An 18211-nucleotide genomic window follows, 5' to 3' on the forward strand; every position below is an offset into this window, starting at 1 on the left:
CCTTATTCCGGGGGTATTTAATACGAAGCTCTATGTTCTCTATATATTCTCTATATTTTACTGTTGAGGCTGCTGAACAAGGAACACTCGAGTAAAGAAACCGACAGCTAGTTCTCCGCTAAAGAGTAAAAAATATTAGGGCAGATGTGACCTGATGATTACTGGCACATAGGAAAACCTCTAGTATTTGGGTCTAACGCAAAAGTACAAGTAGACGTACAGTTCCTGTGGACAAGACGGAGATGTACAGGATAAATTGAAATCAGGATCGCTCAGAAAATGCGCTTACTCAACCCGCAAGCACTGGAGACGGGCCTCGGTCTCGATCACCTATAAAGAAAAATATGTTAGATCATGATTGTGTTAGGGAAAACGGTATAACTCACCTCGAGAGCCTGCTTGACTTCAAGTACCCGGCGAACATCAGCCAACCAATCCTTGCTCAGAATCTTAGCCCAGCCCTGAAGGGCATTCATCTCACGGGCCGCGGCATCGACCTGTCCCTCTTCCAACAAGCTCTCGGTACGGACCAGGATGCTCTCCACATCGTCACCGTCGGCAAGGGCATCCTTCTTGAACATGACCTTGCTCAAAACCATGCTAGCAGCGTGGCTGGCGATACCAGCGTCCTCGGGCAACAAGCTGGCCTTGCGGACCTCGCTGGCAACCCTGCGGAAGCGCTCGATAATCATGGCAGTCGAGGGAATGCCACGCTGATAGGCAGTGGGGTTGATGGAGGCAATGGCAGCATCGACAACTGGATCGTCAGCAGCCAGCTCCTTGACGGCAACCAGCTCACGGACGAAGGGGCGGGGAGTCTCGGTGCGCTCAACAACAGAGCGAACGGCATCCACAGCAACCTGAAGCTGCTGAGTCTTCAGGTTGGTATCGATGACATTGCTCCAGCCGGTAGTCAGCTTCTCAAGCTCACTGATGTTGGCAGTAAGCTCATTCAGCTTGCTCAGACGGCCCTCGCGCTCGCGCTCAACCAAATCCTGGACATCGTGGACGTATTTGCGGTTCAGCTCAATGGCCTGCTCCACAAGTTCGTTCTGTAGGCGCTGCTCAGCAAGCTCCTGGGCGCGCTGAAGCTCCACATTGATCTTGTTCTGGTAGGCCAGAGCGAGCTTCTCGCGCTCGGACTCAAACTCCTCGCGGAACTGAGCAATATCAGAGGCACGCATCTCCTCGAATTGACGGATCAGCTCCTTGGCAGACTCGTCAAAGGTGGAGTGAGCCTTGTTGAGCTCCTCTTGAGCGGCAGTGCGAGCCTCGGTGCGGATCGCGGAGATCTTCTCACCGATTTTTTGCAGCTCCTCTTTAGCCTTGGCGACCGGCCCGGAGTACTTGCCAGCATTCTCATCAGCGCTGATCACTGTAACAATGTCGTTGAAGGTCTTGACCAGCTCCTGAACCACGGCCTCGTCGCCGTCCTGAGTCTTCAAGAACTCAATGGTGTTCACAGGAGCAACAGCGGGCTGCCGGGGCTCATCGAGAGAGACGGCCTTCTTCTCCTCCTTCTTTTCTTCCTTGGGCGCAGACTTTGAGGCTTTGTCCGCCTTGGCTTTGACAATAGTCGCGTTGCCATCCTCGGACTTAGCCGCCTCGGGCTTGGAGCTCATGTGTGGACCGCTCTTGGAAACGTCACTACCAGAGTCCTCGCTTGCGACCTTCCACGACAGGCCGCTGTTGCTAGGGATTGTGACGGGCTTGTCTTCCGCCCGGGGAGCAGCAACGATGTGTCTGGAGGCATTGGGGAAGCGGCGGGAGAAGTCACGCTCCTCAAAATAGAGAACACATTCCTCGCCGTATGGAACGTACTCGGTGAAGAAATCGTGGAAGTTGTCGGACTTCAAAGCGAGGAAGACGCCGCCGCCGTAGGTGAAACCGGAGGTCAAAATCAGGTATAGCAGGAACCGACGGAAGCGACCGGTCTTGCGAACAGGTGCTGGTGACTCAGGAATCTTGGATCCTAAACAAGCCTGTATTAGTGCATGGAATATATGTGGTGGACTAAGCAAAGAGGCCGGTGGTACCTTGTTCTGTGGGTTTCGGGATGCTCCCGTGGGGGATAGTCGAGTCAGAGGGTGTAGCAGGTGTAGGGGCAGTAGGGGCAGTAGGGGGCTTGGAGTCGGCAAAGAATCGCTACAGAAGAACCAATTGTTAGCAAAGCAGTGCCGGTATGTATGTGCAAGGTGTTGCCGTACCTGACCCGAGAGACGGCTGCTCGCACCAGCTTTAGACAGCCATTGCGACGGGATGCGTTGGCGAACAGGAGACGACAGCAACTGCCGACTTGGTGCAAATGAAGAGCGCAGCATGACGAGCCGCACAATCGCCAATAGCGGGGAAGTATTGGAGGAAAGGTAGATGAATAGGAAAACGGGAAGTCGATGTTCGCTCGCGATCCGCCCCGATGATCCTGCGGGCGGTCAGTCCGGTTTCCTCATCCATCGCGCGCATCTTGGAGCTTTTGCTCTATATGTGATGATGGAGTTTCCAGTAAAAGAGCAACTAGAGTTAGAAATATTAAACACTATGTATTTCTCTCTAGCAGTTCGATGTATATCATCACCGTTCGGCAAATTTGTGCCTGTTGTCTCAAACTCCGAGTGATCCATCAATGTGTATACTGTACAGTGCAACATTCCTTACAGGTACGCGATCATGTTTGCGTGAGCAGGTTGATATCATAGAAGCCGAATAATTTGATACGGGAAAGACAGTCATCAACCCCAACTGGATTCTTAGGTACAATATAAGGGAAATGTATTATCTGGGCATAGCATACTAGTGAAGAGGCTCTGGTAAAGAGACGAACAAGACGTGGGTGAAAGAGCACATGCAGACGCCGGGTAAAAAGGGACAAGAAATACAGGAAAAAAGCAGGCGGGTCCTGCCACAGCATGTCTAAAGCCAAGTTCCAGATGCGTCTGTCAATAAAGTTGAAATTCCCAGGTCGGAGGACCTGAAGAACTATCAGGAGAGGGAAAAGAGAAGTAGGCGAGCGAAAGATCGAAGAGTCATAACGAACCGAGACGACTAGGTGGACGACGAACCGAGTGTCATCTTCTTGAGTGAAGATAAGAGTGGGAGAAGAGGGCACAGTTACGGATAAGTGCCTACAAGGTCAAAACCGTATAGTAGTCGAACCTTCGAAGGGCACACCCACTTGGCACGAGACGGTTGGGAGGGAATTCGAAAGCGCAGTTATTGTAGAGGATTAGAGGATGCATCGGGAATCTAGCAGTTGCATGCACCTGCGCCTTGGGTACCAGGGGCTTCAGGCCGCAGGTCGACTCCAGGTCGTGGGGCTGCCCGCAGGTTCCGGGGGCCGGCTTGGTCGAGAGGAAGCTTCTTCGCAATTGCTGTGAATAATTCTTTCACATTTGTCGAGGACTTGGCGGAGGTTTCGAAGAAAAGAAGACCCGCCTCGCGGGCATATGCCTCAGCATCGGCCGTGGGAATTGCCCGCTTATCGGGGCTCTCGGTAACCAGATCAAGCTTGTTGCCTGCCAGAGCAATCACGATATTCTCATTCGCTTGACGTTGAAGTTCCTTAACCCAGGACTTGGCCTTGTCAAGAGACGCCTGTCGTCACATAAATCGATTTGGTTAGTGGGGGGCCGATCACAAAGAGCGCAAAGGAGTCGGGCATACCGCTTGGGTGATGTCATAAACTACAACAGCACAGTTGGCGTTCCGATAGTACATAGGAGCCAATGACTTGTATCTCTCCTGGCCAGCAGTATCCCAAATTTCGAACTTGACTGTGGTACTCTCGTCGAGGGAGATCGTTTGAGTCAAGAAGGCAGCACCGATTGTCGACTCCCGGTAATCATCGAATTGATCCTGGACAAACCCGTCAGTATCTCTATCATTTGGTTCGATTAAGCCAGGTATCTGTGAGCTCAAGGGCACGCTTATCGCCTCACGTACCTTGACAAATCTCAACACCAGCGAACTCTAAAAGATGAAGACCATGTTAGCGCCCGATATCTCTAACATCGTAAGGCTGAAGTCGAACCTTTCCCACAGCGGACTCTCCTAAGAATTTCCAAAGCACGGTCAGAAATAAATCCCATAAAAATCATACAAGAACAATATCGGGGAACGTACCGAGTAAGACGAGCTTGAACTGAGCGAACTTAGCCCCGGGGCGGGCGCCTGCTTGAGGTCGAGAAGCCATGACAACTGTTCAGGGGAGGAAAACGGGCTGATCGGATGAAGTTGAAAAGCAAATCAGATTGAGGTAAAAAGAAAGGTACGTCGTCACCTAAGGCCGGATAAGGTATTTCACTATCGAAAGGAAGATCAGAAGTTAGAAGTTGAGGCAGATTGAAGTGGATGACGGAAGTTGGTCCAGCCACAATGAACAGCGGGGCGGTGTGGCGGGTACTGTAACCATGACTGGTGCATTTTCCAACTGTCGTTACTGCCCATACTGAAGTCCGCGCCTGCCGTGTATTGACTGCGCCGCGGGTCATTCATGTGTTCCTGAATTGCGATAACATACTCCTACTCCCACCTTCCTTTCCCCTTTTAGATTGATTCCACCCCCCACAACCGAATTCTACTTTAAATCAATCTCGAGGCTGCTCGCTATGGCGCCTCCAATCCTTCCTTTCAGGGATGTCAATTTACATGCATCCCCTTCCCACTATGCCTTTACTTCGCCCTCGTCGCCCCAGGCACCAACCCTTGTGGTAGACAGGCCAACTGGGGATCTCCGTCTCAATGACGGACCGCTCGCTGGTGCGAAGCGTATCTCTAGCATTGCTGGAATCCTTGGTATTCTCAAGTTGAAGCTAGGTAATTTGCGACCGAGGATATGAGATTTAAGTGATGGCGCTGACCACAGGTAGACAAATACCTCATTGTCATCACCAAAGCGCAACCCATGGGACGACTCCGTGGCCACATGGTGTACAAAGTTGCTGCAACTGAATTCCTGCCGATGCGTGATCGCCCACTCCATGATACCGACGAAGATACCTACCTTGCGCTGGTCAAGAACCTGCTCCGCACCGGCCCCATGTACTTCTCCTACTCCCTTGATCTCACAAACAGCTTCCAGCGCCAGTCGCAGAGCCCCGCCGATCTTCCAATGTGGAAATGCGCTGATGATCGTTTTTTCTGGAACCGCTTCATCCAGTCCGATTTGATCGACTTCAGCCTAGGGGAAAGTGACACTGGCGGCATCCGGTATGGCCCACAACCTGGTGTTGATCCCTATATCCTTCCTGTCATGTTCGGCATGCTTCGCATCACCCCTGCTCGAGTTAAGTCTACGTCCTTCACATTCGCACTCATTACCCGTCGATCCAGACACCGTGCGGGAACACGATACTTCTCTCGGGGAATTGATGAGGAAGGTCATGTGGCGAACTATAATGAAACAGAGCAAATTGCGATTCTCAACGATGCAACTGGTGGAATGTCAGGCTTCGCTGGGGGGCAGTCCATGTCCAGTGGCAAGAAGGGCCAGGATCTCCAGGTGTACTCCTTCGTACAGACTCGTGGTAGTGTCCCCGTGTTCTGGGCTGAGGTCAACAACCTCAAGTACACACCAAAATTGCAAGTTCGGGGAGTAGATACCGCTGTTGAAGCTGCACGCAAGCACTTTGCGGAGCAGATTCATCTTTACGGAGATAATTATCTTGTCAACCTTGTCAACCAGAAAGGCCGCGAGGAGCAAGTTAAGAATGCATATGAGCAAATGGTTCGCACTCTGATCTCATCAGCTCAAGAAAGCACCGTGGCTGATGAGAAGACGCCCGAAAAGATTCACACTTTAGAACCGGGCCTGAAGCGCAAAGATATGGATCGGCTACACTACGTGTATTTTGATTTCCACAACGAGACTAAGGGTCTTAAATGGCACCGCGCTGAACTCCTCATGGGCCGCCTGCAAGAGGGCTTGGCGCAAGGCGGTTACTTCCGTGGCGTGGAAGCTCCCGGTGCTTCAGGTGGACAGCTGGATATTCGGTCAACACAAGGAAGCGTTGTACGCACCAATTGTATGGATTGTCTTGACCGAACCAATGTTGTACAGAGTATGCTCGGACGCTGGGCTCTCAACCGACAATTGACGGATGCTGGCATCCTTCGCACTGGGGAGAATGCCAACGATGACGAAGAATTCGCGGACTTGTTCCGGAATATCTGGGCCGATAATGCTGATGTTGTTTCCAAGTCCTACTCGGGCACTGGTGCTTTGAAGACCGATTTCACTCGCACAGGCAAGCGTACCAAAGCTGGCGCAGTCCAAGATCTAAGAAACTCAATCACACGATATGTGCGCAACAACTTCATGGATGGTCCCCGCCAGGATGGATTCGATGTTTTCTTGGGAACCTATCTCCCGTCGGACTCAATGGCAGTGAACATCCAGCTGTTCTTTGACCGACGGCCGCTTGTGATCCAAGCTATACCCTACGTATTCGCGGCAAGTCTGTTCATGGTCCTGGTCGCAACCTTTACACGTCGGTTGCCGGATGCTGCAGTATGGCCACTTCGCCTTTTCACGATTTTCTGGCTGATTATCGGCGCCTATTCCTTCTACTTCATACATGGACATGGCATGCTTTACGTGAGTTGATTCTTCTAACCCTAACTTTCGTGTTCGCTGGATGACTAATTGCCTCTTAGGTCAACTGGCCGAAGCTCAACACACCCATTGCCGGCGCTGAAGGATATCAGGATGCTATGATCAAAGCCCGATCTGACCCGATCATTGGCCAGTGGCTTCCTTCAAGACGACACCAACGTGGCGTCAGCAATGCTCGCCTTGTCTTCCTCGAGGAAGGAAAGACTCGCATTGAATAATCGTGAAAACCTACCGTTGGCTCCCCTGTCTACCTGCCTCTTTTGCCTTCACATGTACACTTCATGGCTGTATGTTTTAACTATTTGCTTTCTCTAGCTCCGCTACCAGCCTTTTTTCCTTTCTCATATCTTCTTTCCCGGTGGCATTCTCACACCCTTTTCCTTTTCTGTTCTCTCGCTTCTGCTTTCCCCCGATACATTTGTATTTTTTATTTGTTTCTGCATGGCTCCAAGTTTGAGCTTGTTACCACCTTTATCTATGATAGGGCATTTATGTTCTTTGCTTCTTAGCAGCTCAAGAGGTATACGTTATATGGGGTAGAAATAATAGCCCACAATATGAATACAGACTTTGATGAAGAAAGAATTCTGTAGCTTTTTGGCAAAGATGATGCTGTTACACCCGAGCATGTCCGTGGATGCACCACATAAGCAATGTTAGGTAATCTTGGTCACGCCTTATCTCTCGGATAAGATAACGTCACGTGAGATTCCCGATGGCGGGTCCATCCAACGCTTTCCCGAGGGGAGCTTGGGGACGCTGGACCAGATAATTGTCGAGCTACCGGGGGTTTTTTTTGTTGCGAACACCCCATCTGCTCTCTGGAAATTTGCAGACACGGGCCTCACTTGTCCATGAGAGGGATCTGGAGATCCTTTCGTTGGTCCTTTCCACAGCGGGGAGTCTCGACTCATTCGCCCGCGATGACTCGCACATATGAGGTAAGACCCGCCAATTGCTCCCTGTCAGCAAGCATGCACTCTTGAAAGCAACGAAGCTTTCTTTTTTCAAGTCCAGATACTAATCATGTGCTTGAATTCTAGGATGCCATTGTGGCCCTCAACTCTTTGCAGACGAACTATGCGATTGTAGAGGCCCTCCGGGCATCTGTTTCCAGGAAGGAAATGAACGAGCGCTCCATTCCAGAGACGGTTGAATGGCTTCAGCGTATTGGATACAAGGTAAGTGGAAGTCAATTAATTGAAAGTGGGAGACTTGGGCGGTTTTTGTTTTGCGATTGCTGGGCTGACTTTATAACTTTTCTCTAGCCCTCCGACCTTGATCGGTTGAACCCAATTCATGTCGCGGGAACTAAAGGCAAGGGATCGACCTCGGCTTTTATTTCCACCATTCTCTCTCAATATGTCCAGCCCCAGGATACCCTGTCGACACCGCGCTTGCAGAAGGTCGGACTATACACCTCCCCGCATCTTCGGTTCGCACGAGAGCGCATTCAGATCGACAATACGCCGCTATCGGAGCCCCAATTCGCAAAGTATTTCTTCGAAGTATGGGATCGTCTTGAGGAGGCCGCCAAGCTGGCTGGCCAGGACCCGACCGCGCCAGGAACGAAACCTCAATATTTCCGTTACCTGACATTAATGGCGTTCCATACCTACCTGAGCGAAGGTGTAGATGCAGCAGTCATTGAGTGCGGCATTGGTGGGGAGTATGACTGTACCAATGTGGTTGAGAAACCGAAGGCGACAGCGATCACCAGTCTTGGCATTGATCACACGGCAATGCTGGGTACAACAATTGAGGAAATCGCATGGCACAAGGGCGGCATCATCAAATCTGGGGTTCGGGCCTTTACTGCACCCCAGGCTCCCAGTGCAGAGAAGGTGCTAGCTGAGCGTGCTGCGGCGAAGAATACATCACTGGATGTGGTGTCCGTCCACCCCGACCTTCGAGTGGATAGCACCAATGTGAAGCTTGGACTTGCAGGTGATTTCCAATACACAAACGCATCTCTGGCCACTGCAGTTGCGGCTGAGTACCTGAGAAAGACCGGTGTGGCAGACATTCCGGAAGATATCATGACCCAGCCACTCCCTGCCAAATTCAAGGCGGGTCTAGAGAAGACACGACTTGGTGGACGCTGCGAGACTCGATTTGAGAAGAATGTGTCATGGTATATCGATGGAGGGCACACACTTGAGAGTATCCGGCTGGCCGGTTCATGGTTTGCCAATCGAATCCAGGAAGACTCGTCCTCCAGTGATGTGGCCTCGAAGAAGCCCCGAATCTTGATCTTCAACCAACAGACTCGGGACAGCACTGCTCTGGCCCGTGCCCTTCATGAGACTCTTGCCTCAGCTCTTGGCTCCACGATTCCATTTACTCATGCTTTGTTTTGTACAAATGTCACTTACAAACAAGCGGGATACCGACCTGACTTGGTCAGTATGAACACGAATTCCGATGATGTCGACCATCTCCGGGTGCAAAAGTCACTTGCCGAGGCCTGGACTGCTATTGATCCTCATGCCCAAACACAAGTGTTCGGTACAATTGAAGAGGCTGTGGACTTTGCCCGGGATTTAGCCGCGCAAGAACGCAAGGTCCTGCAGAAAGATGAGGCACCAGTAATGACCTTTGTCACTGGTAGTTTACACTTGGTTGGTGGGTTTCTTGATGTGATCGAAACCAAGCCGTTCTCCGAGGAGGCTTAGTTGCTTCCAAGGTGAATATGATTCTTGTATCAACACTTGAGATTTCCTATGATATATGGGGTGGCTATAGAGGTGTTTTGTGTTTAGTTTTTGGTCGATTTCAACAATTCGAGATTCCCCAAGTCATTTTACCAATCAAAACGGAATATAGCATTCTTGTACTATCCCCATGCTCTGTTTTGCTGCAGAATCGACCCTTGGGCTTTGAAATATTACTCTGCCACGTAATTTCTCTGGCAGTAAAAGAATTAATCATAATCAAGCTCCCAAAATAATAACAATATAGATTATCTACAAAAATGGGGCAAACTTGGAAACGCGTCCAAATTCACCTACCCCACCGATCCACATGTTACGGTTAAAACGTGGGGCCAAAACGAAATCCTCCTTCCAACCTCACCCAAACACCACTCAACATCCCCAATCACCGGTCATGCCAGACTCCAAGGACAAGGGCAAGGGCAAAGCTCCCCAGCGCCCAGAAGAGGGCGAGGAGGCCGAGGCCTCGAATAAGAGTAAGCAGCACCAACAGCACCCCTCTCAACAACAGCTAACACGAATGGGAAACCAGGCAGCTCCAACACCAAGAAGATCTCCCCGAAAATGATCGAATCGCTCATGAACATGAACCCTGCGCTGAAGAACGAACTTGCCAGCATGGATCAGGACAAGGCTACACAGTTGCTCGCCAACATGGACATGTCTCAGCTGCTGACGGGACTCTCGCTCGACGGCAAGAACAAGAAAGACATGGCCTCATACAAATTCTGGCAGACGCAGCCTGTACCTCGATTCGAAGACCAGGCGAACCAGAAGGCCATCACTCAGGGCCCGATTAAGATCATCAACCCGGACGAGGTCTCGAGAACCCCCGATGCGCTTGTTGAGGGCTTTGAGTGGTGCACTCTGGACTTGACCGACCCCGAGGAACTGAAGGAACTGTATGAGTTGCTGAACAATCACTACGTAGAGGATGACAATGCGATGTTCCGGTTCAGCTACTCTCAATCATTCCTGCACTGGTGCGATAACCCCGCTTTGTTCTTGTTATTTAGGTCCCGTCAAACGTTACTGACCAATGGACATCATTCTGTATCTATAGGGCTTTGATGTCTCCAGGCTGGAAGAAGGAATGGCACGTTGGTGTGCGCGCTACCAAGTCGCGCAAGCTGGTCGCCTCCATCTGCGGTGTTCCTACCGAAATCCGGGTCCGCAATCAGAAGATCAAGGTGACGGAGATCAACTTCCTCTGCATTCACAAGAAGCTGCGCTCAAAGCGCCTGACTCCCGTCCTTATCAAGGAAATTACCCGCCGCTGCTACATCAATGGTATCTTCCAGGCCATCTACACTGGTGGTGTTGTTCTGCCTACACCCGTCAGCTCGTGCCGGTACTACCACCGCCCGCTGGACTGGCTGAAGCTGTACGAAGTTGGTTTCTCATTCCTCCCGCACGGATCTACCAAGGCCCGCCAGATTACCAAGAACCAACTCCCCGAAGCCACCGCGCTACCTGGTTTGCGCCCAATGGAAGTCAAGGATATCGACGCCGTCTATGACCTTCTAGAGCGATATATGCAGCGCTTCCAGCTCAACCAGGCTTTTACCCGCGAGGAAATTGAGCACTGGTTCGTGTACAAGAAAACCGAAGGCAAGGATCAAGTTGTTTGGACATACGTTGTGGAAGATCCGCAGACCCACAAGATCACGGACTTTGTCTCCTTCTATAACCTCGAGTCTACTGTCATCAATAACCCGAAACACGATACTGTACGCGCCGCTTACCTTTACTACTACGCGACCGAGACGGCCTTTACCGGCGATGAAAAAGCCCTGAAGAAGCGATTGCTAGTGTTGATCAATGATGGTCTGATTTGCGCCAAGAATGTAAGACTGACATTGTTCTCCTCATTGTTTTGTGTCTTGTTATTAACTATATATCTAGGCCAAGTTCGATGTTTTCAACGCTCTCACTTTGCATGATAATCCTCTATTCCTTGAGCAGTTGAAGTTCGGTGCCGGTGATGGCCAGCTCCACTTCTATCTGTACAACTACCGCGCGGCACCTGTCCCCGGTGGTATCAACGACAAGAACCAGCTTGATGAGAAGAAGATGGGAGGTGTTGGAATTGTCATGCTGTAAATTGGCAGGAGTTTGGCTGGATAGTGGATTTGAATCCTGGATACCCAGAAACGAATTTCCTTATGCTGCTATGAAGAAAGAATGAAACCAAATAAATGGAAATATTCATGTGCAGAGGTCATCAGTATATACTGTTATCGCAAGCTTGAAACTAGCAATGCGCTCTAAAGTGTGAGTCTAATGATAGTTGGTGATTGACACCTCAGGCACCCATATCTGACGTCGTCATGTGAAACGTCGCGCTTTCTCCACCTTCATATTGTCGCCTTGAAGTCCCTCTGACCGTAGTTTAGCTTTTAAGCATTTAAAAAAGTTTAATCTGTCAATTACTACTCTCCTCACTACCTGAGAACTACAGACACCAAAGTGAATCAGAAGGGAAGGCCCCGCATTTTGCACAATGGGTGCCGGTCAATCCGCCGAATATAGTGGAGCAACTCCAGGTCAGTACGACAGATATCCCAGATCCTTGAAAGTAGACATACTACTTTGAAGCTCCAAAGGAAGAAGACCAAACCGAGACATGCATACCCGTGTCTTCTTCGTGTACACATTACCGGACCCGTAGCTGACAATAAACAGAGGAGCTGAGCTACATTCTTGCGGAACGTTTCGCAACAAAGTGTTTCACACCCTTGGAGCTCACGCATTTCAAAGATAATTTCTTCTCCCGCGCTGCTGAGCAGGGTGGCCTCAAGTACTGGAATGAAAAGATCTTGTCTGATTTCCTAGGGATTCCCGATGGAAGTTTCGCTGATACCCATGAGAACCCCGTTGATGCGGGACCGGTTCTGTTCCGCATGGTTTCGTATCTTGGTGCTTTTCCGTTCCAGAATACCATGGCGCCGAGCGTTTTGACCTTTGACGCGATGGTGAAAGTCGTTGTGCTTTTGACGGAGCGCTATGGGAAAGCGTTGCGGCGGGGACGCAAGGACCGAGTGAAGTTGTTGTTTGGGAGTCTTGCTGATGTTGGGAAGAAGGAGGTAGGGCGTGATAATCAGAACATGGAAGAGGATAACATGGAAGGAAAGGCTTTTCCTGATGTCCAGACTCATACGCCTGGTTTCTTGATTGATGAGCCGGCGAACGACGATTATGATGAAGATGAAGACGACGATCTTGCGCTTGCCGCGCTGGAGTCGCTTGATGCGATTGAAGTGTTCAAGCATGATCACCGAGTTGATCACACTGTTTACGAAACCAGGATTTCGATCGATACGTTTCGTCGGCTGCTGATACTGCTGCTTGTCATTGCGCCTTTGAAACCATTGGAGTCTGTGAAGACTTACACGTCTGACTTTGGCCCTGAGCGGGTCGATGCGATTCAAAAAGAGGCTGATAGTATCATTGCGGCATTTTCCCCGGAGGATATCGATGGGGGAATCTCATATCGGGCGTTTGCTAGAACGGTCTCGTCGTCACTGCCGTACCTCTTCGATCCCTTGACGGCGTTGTTCGAACATCTTCTGTTCAGCAAGAATCTAAATCTTTCTCAGAGGCGACAGAGGGGAGCAACTGTAGAAGAAGAACCGCCTGAGAAGCATGAGGAAATACCTCCTCCAGCACCGATAATGCTCCCTGGCAGCTTTGAGTCGGCCATTCTGGATCCGACCCTCATGTCCCACTTGTCATTCTTCTTGCCCTCCGTTGCAGCGCCTTTGAATCTCTTCCGCAGTGGTGTTCGTCTCCATCCAGTCTTCTCAACTGCCACACACGGTTCCTCGCTCACCTCGTTCTCCCATCACGTCTTGACCTGGCAAGCGGCTTCCCTTCTCATTCTTCAAGGAGCATTGGAAGGCTCATCTGAGGAACTTGTCACAATAGGCGCATATCTTCCGCAATCCTGGAAGTCATCGTCAGCCAGCAGCACCTCAAACAACTCCTCTACCCCCCTACCATACCTCTTCCAACTATCGCCAATACACCAAGTCCTGCAAGGCAATTCATCCCCCTCCATCGCCCAGAAATCCAATTTGCCTGCTGCTTGGTTCTCCACGCATTCCGGAATCGCAATTGGATGCCAAATTCCCCCAGCCTCCCGGACTCACCAAGCCCACCCAACTCCCCATGGCGCAGGCAGCCTGCTCATCGACGTCAACCTCGAATCCGCCGAGCTGCACATCGAACCAGTTGGTTCCGACGGTATGTTTCTACCTCCGGCCACATTATCTGTCAATGATAAGCCGATAAAGACCCGACTAGACTTGTACAGTCTCGAAATCTGGGGCGTTGTCCCGGACCCTGAAGTGGCGTCCTCTTCCGATCCGAGCACGAATGCTGTTGAGGCGCAACGTGCGAAGTGGGCGTTTGAAGCTCGTGAAGCGGAGAGAAGGCGTAATATCAATCTGAAGGGCGGGGCAGGTGATTCGGCTAAGGAGAGTGCTCGGTGGCTTTTGGAGACAGCGGGCATTATTGGGGATGAAGGACAACGATATGGGAATCTGAGTTAATTGGATCTTTTAAATTACCAAAGAATTCGTTTTAATTCATTTAGCTCTTCTATTACATTTGAACATAATTTAGTCCTACACCAACATCAACAAGAACAACAAAGTCAATACATACAGACACTAAATAGTACTCTGAGAGAAACATGATTGGACCAGGCAACTGACTTGAAGTAAAGTTACAAAATTGGGAAGGAAGAAGGAAGGAAGCAAAGGGAATGAGAAACTCGTCACCATCCTGTTCTCAAAAAGGAGCAAGACTCGGAGATCTCGGATGGAAGGTGCAATTGTTGTTTTCAGTCAGACCGCGCGCGCTGTAAACAGCAAACGAAACGCAGGTATCATCATATCCTGTCACAACAAAGGACGCATAGCCACGAAGGACCGAAGAGAAAAGAGAAGAAAAACAGAATCCACCCCGAAGGAATTTCAAAGGAATTTCTCACAAGGAGATGAACTCAACAAGCAAGTATTTCACAGGGAAAGAGCCCAAGCCCCAAGCCAAAAACCAAATACTAAATCCCAAAACCCAAGACCCACATGGAGAGAAGAAAGGAAAAGGACGAAAAGGAGGAAAAGATCACGGTATCTATAGACCAGGGAAGGAGGTGAATCACGCCTGGGATAAGCGAGACAAACGCGTGGTGAGCCTGAGGCAAGATATGGAATAATGGCCTTGAGGACGTGATTCAAGTCGATTTGGGGCGCTGCAGCGAATTTCTTTTGCTTCTGACCTTCAAGCTTCCTTCACCTCCCTCTGCTGCCAGGGCTTAGTTTATCTTTTTGTGGTTTCTGTAGAGAGCCTCAAGGTGAGTACTTCGGTATGATCAGCATGCGTATTACGATACCACTACAATATAATAGATGTTCAACCCAAGCACTGTATCAATCTGTGTGTGACTCTGGACGTCCATCTTAGGAGCGGATAAATGCTCCAAATGTTGACCAGGTCAGGCATGCGGCAGTTGGACAGAGAACGTAAGCCCCATTCTGTATTATAATATTCGATTATATATAGACTCAAGAAGTCTATAGTATTTATCAGGATCCCAACCGTTGCAAGGCCCATTGCTATGTTCTGACAATTACGGGACTCGATGATAGTGGAAGAACTTTATACTCTGTATTCTCCCGGCATAAGTGGCAGTGAAAATTCTGTCCAGCAGGTGTTCGTTTTAATTACTTCAATGCAACATAATCTCATCCTTATATACCGTCGGTAGCTACCAAGCACAAGCATGACACCGCAAAATGCAAAACAAACCCAGCCCGAAAGACCAAATATGTCAATCCCAGCAAGAGACTCCAGCACTCAAAGAATCAGCTAATTCGTTGGCAATGATGACACGGTGCTCTTATGTTTTTCTCGTAAAAAATCACAAAGTCGCTCCGTGTCCATCTTATCGATTTGTTCCGAATGTCTCTCCAGGTCCAAATCTAAGTGAATCCAAAGATTAGCAAGACAGCTCAAGCGAAAGCATTGCATTAGAGCCTTTACCCTCTTCAATAGTTTCTTCAGCTTTACCCGCGAGCTTCCGAACCTGGCTTCCCAGATTTTGCAAGGCTTCTCCAGCAGCAGGGACTGCGCTATCAATGATAGTTTCCTTGACAGCGGCGACCTTTTCTCCTGCCACAGCCGTAGCTTTCCCCGGGATTTCAGAGATCGAGCTGCTTCCCGTCATTGAATTAAGCTGGTCGGTCACACCCCCAAGAATTCCCGAGGATTCCGATTCGCCCGTCTGGTTGGTCTGTTGTGTGTCATTGGGGACGGAGTCGCCGTTCCGGCTCGAGCTCATTGTGCGAGATTCGTAGCGTGGGAGGTTCCGGGATCAATAAGTGGGAATGAGTTTGACAAATGAAACTTCCAGGGCAGGGCCGTAGGGCTGAATTTGACGTAGGGCTGAGGGGAAACTGTGCAGCGACTGGGCGGCTCTAGCGTCAAAGTATGACATCGATAGCGTGGATGGAAGGTTGGCTTGACCCTTGGCATCAATCGTTGGTCGGTAAACCGGGTAACAGGATCTCGGCTGAGATCATGGCGCGTGGATTGTCCAGAAAGGTGGAGTGATGTCTATACAGGGCCGCTGATCGTGCCTGAAATGACGTCGTCGGACCCACTGATATGGACGGTTACAGCATTCGAAGGATCTGGAACACCAAGGGGACACATATCACTTTAATATCGCTGGATTGAAATCCACGACTTCAATTTGACGGATCTGGCGATCGGAGCTATACATGAAATGCATCCAGATGTCCATGGATGGTTCGAATTGTCATGTCAAACCAGCATTTTGCGGTACTGTCATGTGACCCAATGTGTGTATATAAAACTCAATTCAAGCAATCAAATACTTTCCTTGTCACACTTCATGCTTCCGACTTGGAGTCTATTATTGATATACACGATGGCATCTACTGTCCAATTACTATACAGCTTCATTTGGCACTGACTTGGGTGAACTTTGACGAAAAAATTCGATGAAAGTTAAAGCGGCACACTTCATGCTATTGTTTGTATAGGTGCCATGGGCTTTTAGAGCCCTTTTTAGATGAAGAGACATGCCAAATAATGGCTCCAGTACCTTCTAAGATTCCGCCTGTCCAAAATGCAAAGGATACCGCTGTGGCCGCTGCCTCTTGCTGCCTTATATATACCTCAAATATTGAGGGGCCTGATCGTTGTTTCTACTTTCGAATACCATTGGGCATGTGCGACTTGATGATGGTTTGTGAAGTCTGCTGATTATTGCTATTCGTACCAAGACTCCCGCTTCTTACTCCGGGTACTCACCAGAAAAGCAATTTCTCTCGCCACGCGCTGTCCATCGATCCTGCTAACTCTTCTATTTGAAGAAGCAAATTCATTTGACCGCCCAAATACAACGCATGGTTTTAGGTACCCTTCAAAATCACCCACTTGCTAGCACAATGAATCAGAAATTTGTGCGCACCCAGCCTGCAAAAAGACTCCGTCTGCTCTACCGAACACCCCACGCCTCTCAGTTGCTCAGCCGCAAACCCTAAACCACTCAGCTGCTCGTTCGCAAACCCCTGAGCCAGACGCAGTTGACGTTGCTATGATGATCGATACACCCAGTCGTTCGCAGAGGTCAAGCGGACGATCTTCGGGCCATAAGCGGCAGAGACAGACAGGTATGGTTATCTGTCTATTTGGTTTGGCTAGGCTAACCTTTCCTAGATGATGAGCCAGGACCTATCAGTGAGGGCCCCCCAATTCAATTCAGAGTACACGTGGTCAAGCACCGATGACCCCCGAGAGGCTCAATGTCCAATTTCGCCGATGGGAAACGAAGTTTGGGGACACACTGACTGGGTTTGATTGGGTGTGTGTCACATGTCATACTCGGGCAAAGACCATCATTTACAGAGGAGTATGAAAATGGACCCTTGAACGTCCAAAGAAGTCCTTTGAAAGCGCCGAGGAGCTCAGATGGCGGACATCAGCAACATTGGCTCAGAGTTTGTGACCTTTAGTACCGGGGTAGGATAACAGGATGTACCAACTCTCTTTCCAGCGCTTTGAAGAGGAAAGACTTCGTTGGCTGGCGATCGTGTTTCACTTTGACAACGTAGTTTTGCCTGGTTTCTCGGAGGATTGGCTATGGCCACTGACACGGGGAATATCGATTGAGAGTGAACAACTGGCGATAAAAGTAGCGGAATATCAATTCCCGGTGATTCTGCGCTACATACCATGCCTCCACTACTACGGATGACGCCAGTCGTTTTTCATGGGTATTTCTTCTTCAATCAAAGGGCGAACAATTCATTCTATGTGAATCATGGCAACCATCTGGGTGTTGTTTAAGTGCTGATAAATGTGCATACATGTATACTGTCCTTCTGGCTATCATCTTCTCAAGACATACATACACAAAGCAGTCAAGGAGATACAAAAAAGTCAAGACGGTCAAGTGACTTCACTCGACGCTGATAAGCTATTCTCCTCTCAGGCTTTTGCATATCCTAAGCAGCCCGAAGATATCTATCCTAAGAATATGCCATTGACTCACACTATCACAATAGGCTGTCTCTAGTCTATAGCTGGCAGATATTACTATAGGCTACCCGCCGCATGTTTCGCGCGGCGCTTAGAGTTCCTAATGTACCTCCAATACCATTTACCTAGCCAGTTCTCTACCAGTCCCTACCTAGCATTCTCTGATATCTCCTACCTTCTCTCTTACCGTATGAATTAAATAGTCCAATGAGTCTGTAAAATCATTAGTTCTGTGGATTAATTACCAGGAGAGAAAGAAATGCAACCTACGTTTGTGTCTCGTTCTGAGGCATGATGTTGTCAGTTGATCTGA

At 49.6% G+C, this 18211-nt stretch overlaps 7 protein-coding genes across 7 annotated transcripts; 4 read left to right on the forward strand and 3 right to left on the reverse strand.

Annotated features, from left to right (window-relative positions):
• Nucleotides 1-285: 285 nt before the first annotated feature.
• Nucleotides 286-2321, reverse strand: N7520_001447 (MICOS complex subunit MIC60; the record flags this gene model as incomplete). The annotated part of the gene is made up of 4 exons (XM_057135382.1): nucleotides 286-330; nucleotides 387-1972; nucleotides 2037-2145; nucleotides 2208-2321. The coding sequence occupies 4 exons, from the start codon at nucleotides 2319-2321 to the stop codon at nucleotides 286-288; spliced, it is 1854 nt and encodes a 617-aa protein (XP_057001318.1).
• Nucleotides 2322-3243: 922 nt separating this feature from the next.
• On the reverse strand, nucleotides 3244-4189 carry N7520_001448 (Rab family GTPase; the record flags this gene model as incomplete). Its single annotated transcript, XM_057135383.1, has 5 exons — nucleotides 3244-3591; nucleotides 3661-3852; nucleotides 3940-3966; nucleotides 4028-4047; nucleotides 4120-4189. The coding sequence occupies 5 exons, from the start codon at nucleotides 4187-4189 to the stop codon at nucleotides 3244-3246; spliced, it is 657 nt and encodes a 218-aa protein (XP_057001319.1).
• Nucleotides 4190-4604: 415 nt separating this feature from the next.
• On the forward strand, nucleotides 4605-6828 carry N7520_001449 (putative phosphoinositide phosphatase (Sac1); the record flags this gene model as incomplete). The annotated part of the gene is made up of 3 exons (XM_057135384.1): nucleotides 4605-4812; nucleotides 4866-6592; nucleotides 6652-6828. The coding sequence occupies 3 exons, from the start codon at nucleotides 4605-4607 to the stop codon at nucleotides 6826-6828; spliced, it is 2112 nt and encodes a 703-aa protein (XP_057001320.1).
• A 705-nt stretch (nucleotides 6829-7533) lies between these two features.
• N7520_001450 (tetrahydrofolate synthase) lies at nucleotides 7534-9285 on the forward strand (the record flags this gene model as incomplete). The annotated part of the gene is made up of 3 exons (XM_057135385.1): nucleotides 7534-7551; nucleotides 7654-7791; nucleotides 7879-9285. The coding sequence occupies 3 exons, from the start codon at nucleotides 7534-7536 to the stop codon at nucleotides 9283-9285; spliced, it is 1563 nt and encodes a 520-aa protein (XP_057001321.1).
• A 433-nt stretch (nucleotides 9286-9718) lies between these two features.
• On the forward strand, nucleotides 9719-11427 carry N7520_001451 (glycylpeptide N-tetradecanoyltransferase swoF; the record flags this gene model as incomplete). Its single annotated transcript, XM_057135386.1, has 4 exons — nucleotides 9719-9800; nucleotides 9857-10307; nucleotides 10388-11171; nucleotides 11230-11427. 4 exons carry the CDS (start codon nucleotides 9719-9721, stop codon nucleotides 11425-11427), a joined length of 1515 nt encoding a protein of 504 aa, XP_057001322.1.
• A 400-nt stretch (nucleotides 11428-11827) lies between these two features.
• Nucleotides 11828-13877, forward strand: N7520_001452 (TLD domain-containing protein; the record flags this gene model as incomplete). The annotated part of the gene is made up of 2 exons (XM_057135387.1): nucleotides 11828-11870; nucleotides 12010-13877. The coding sequence occupies 2 exons, from the start codon at nucleotides 11828-11830 to the stop codon at nucleotides 13875-13877; spliced, it is 1911 nt and encodes a 636-aa protein (XP_057001323.1).
• Nucleotides 13878-15198: 1321 nt separating this feature from the next.
• On the reverse strand, nucleotides 15199-15670 carry N7520_001453 (uncharacterized protein; the record flags this gene model as incomplete). Its single annotated transcript, XM_057135388.1, has 2 exons — nucleotides 15199-15311; nucleotides 15373-15670. 2 exons carry the CDS (start codon nucleotides 15668-15670, stop codon nucleotides 15199-15201), a joined length of 411 nt encoding a protein of 136 aa, XP_057001324.1.
• Nucleotides 15671-18211: the final 2541 nt, after the last annotated feature.

Source organism: Penicillium odoratum (assembly GCF_028828045.1).
Source record: "Penicillium odoratum strain IBT 22623 chromosome Unknown utg000001l_segment0_segment0, whole genome shotgun sequence".
NCBI lineage: Eukaryota > Fungi > Ascomycota > Eurotiomycetes > Eurotiales > Aspergillaceae > Penicillium > Penicillium odoratum.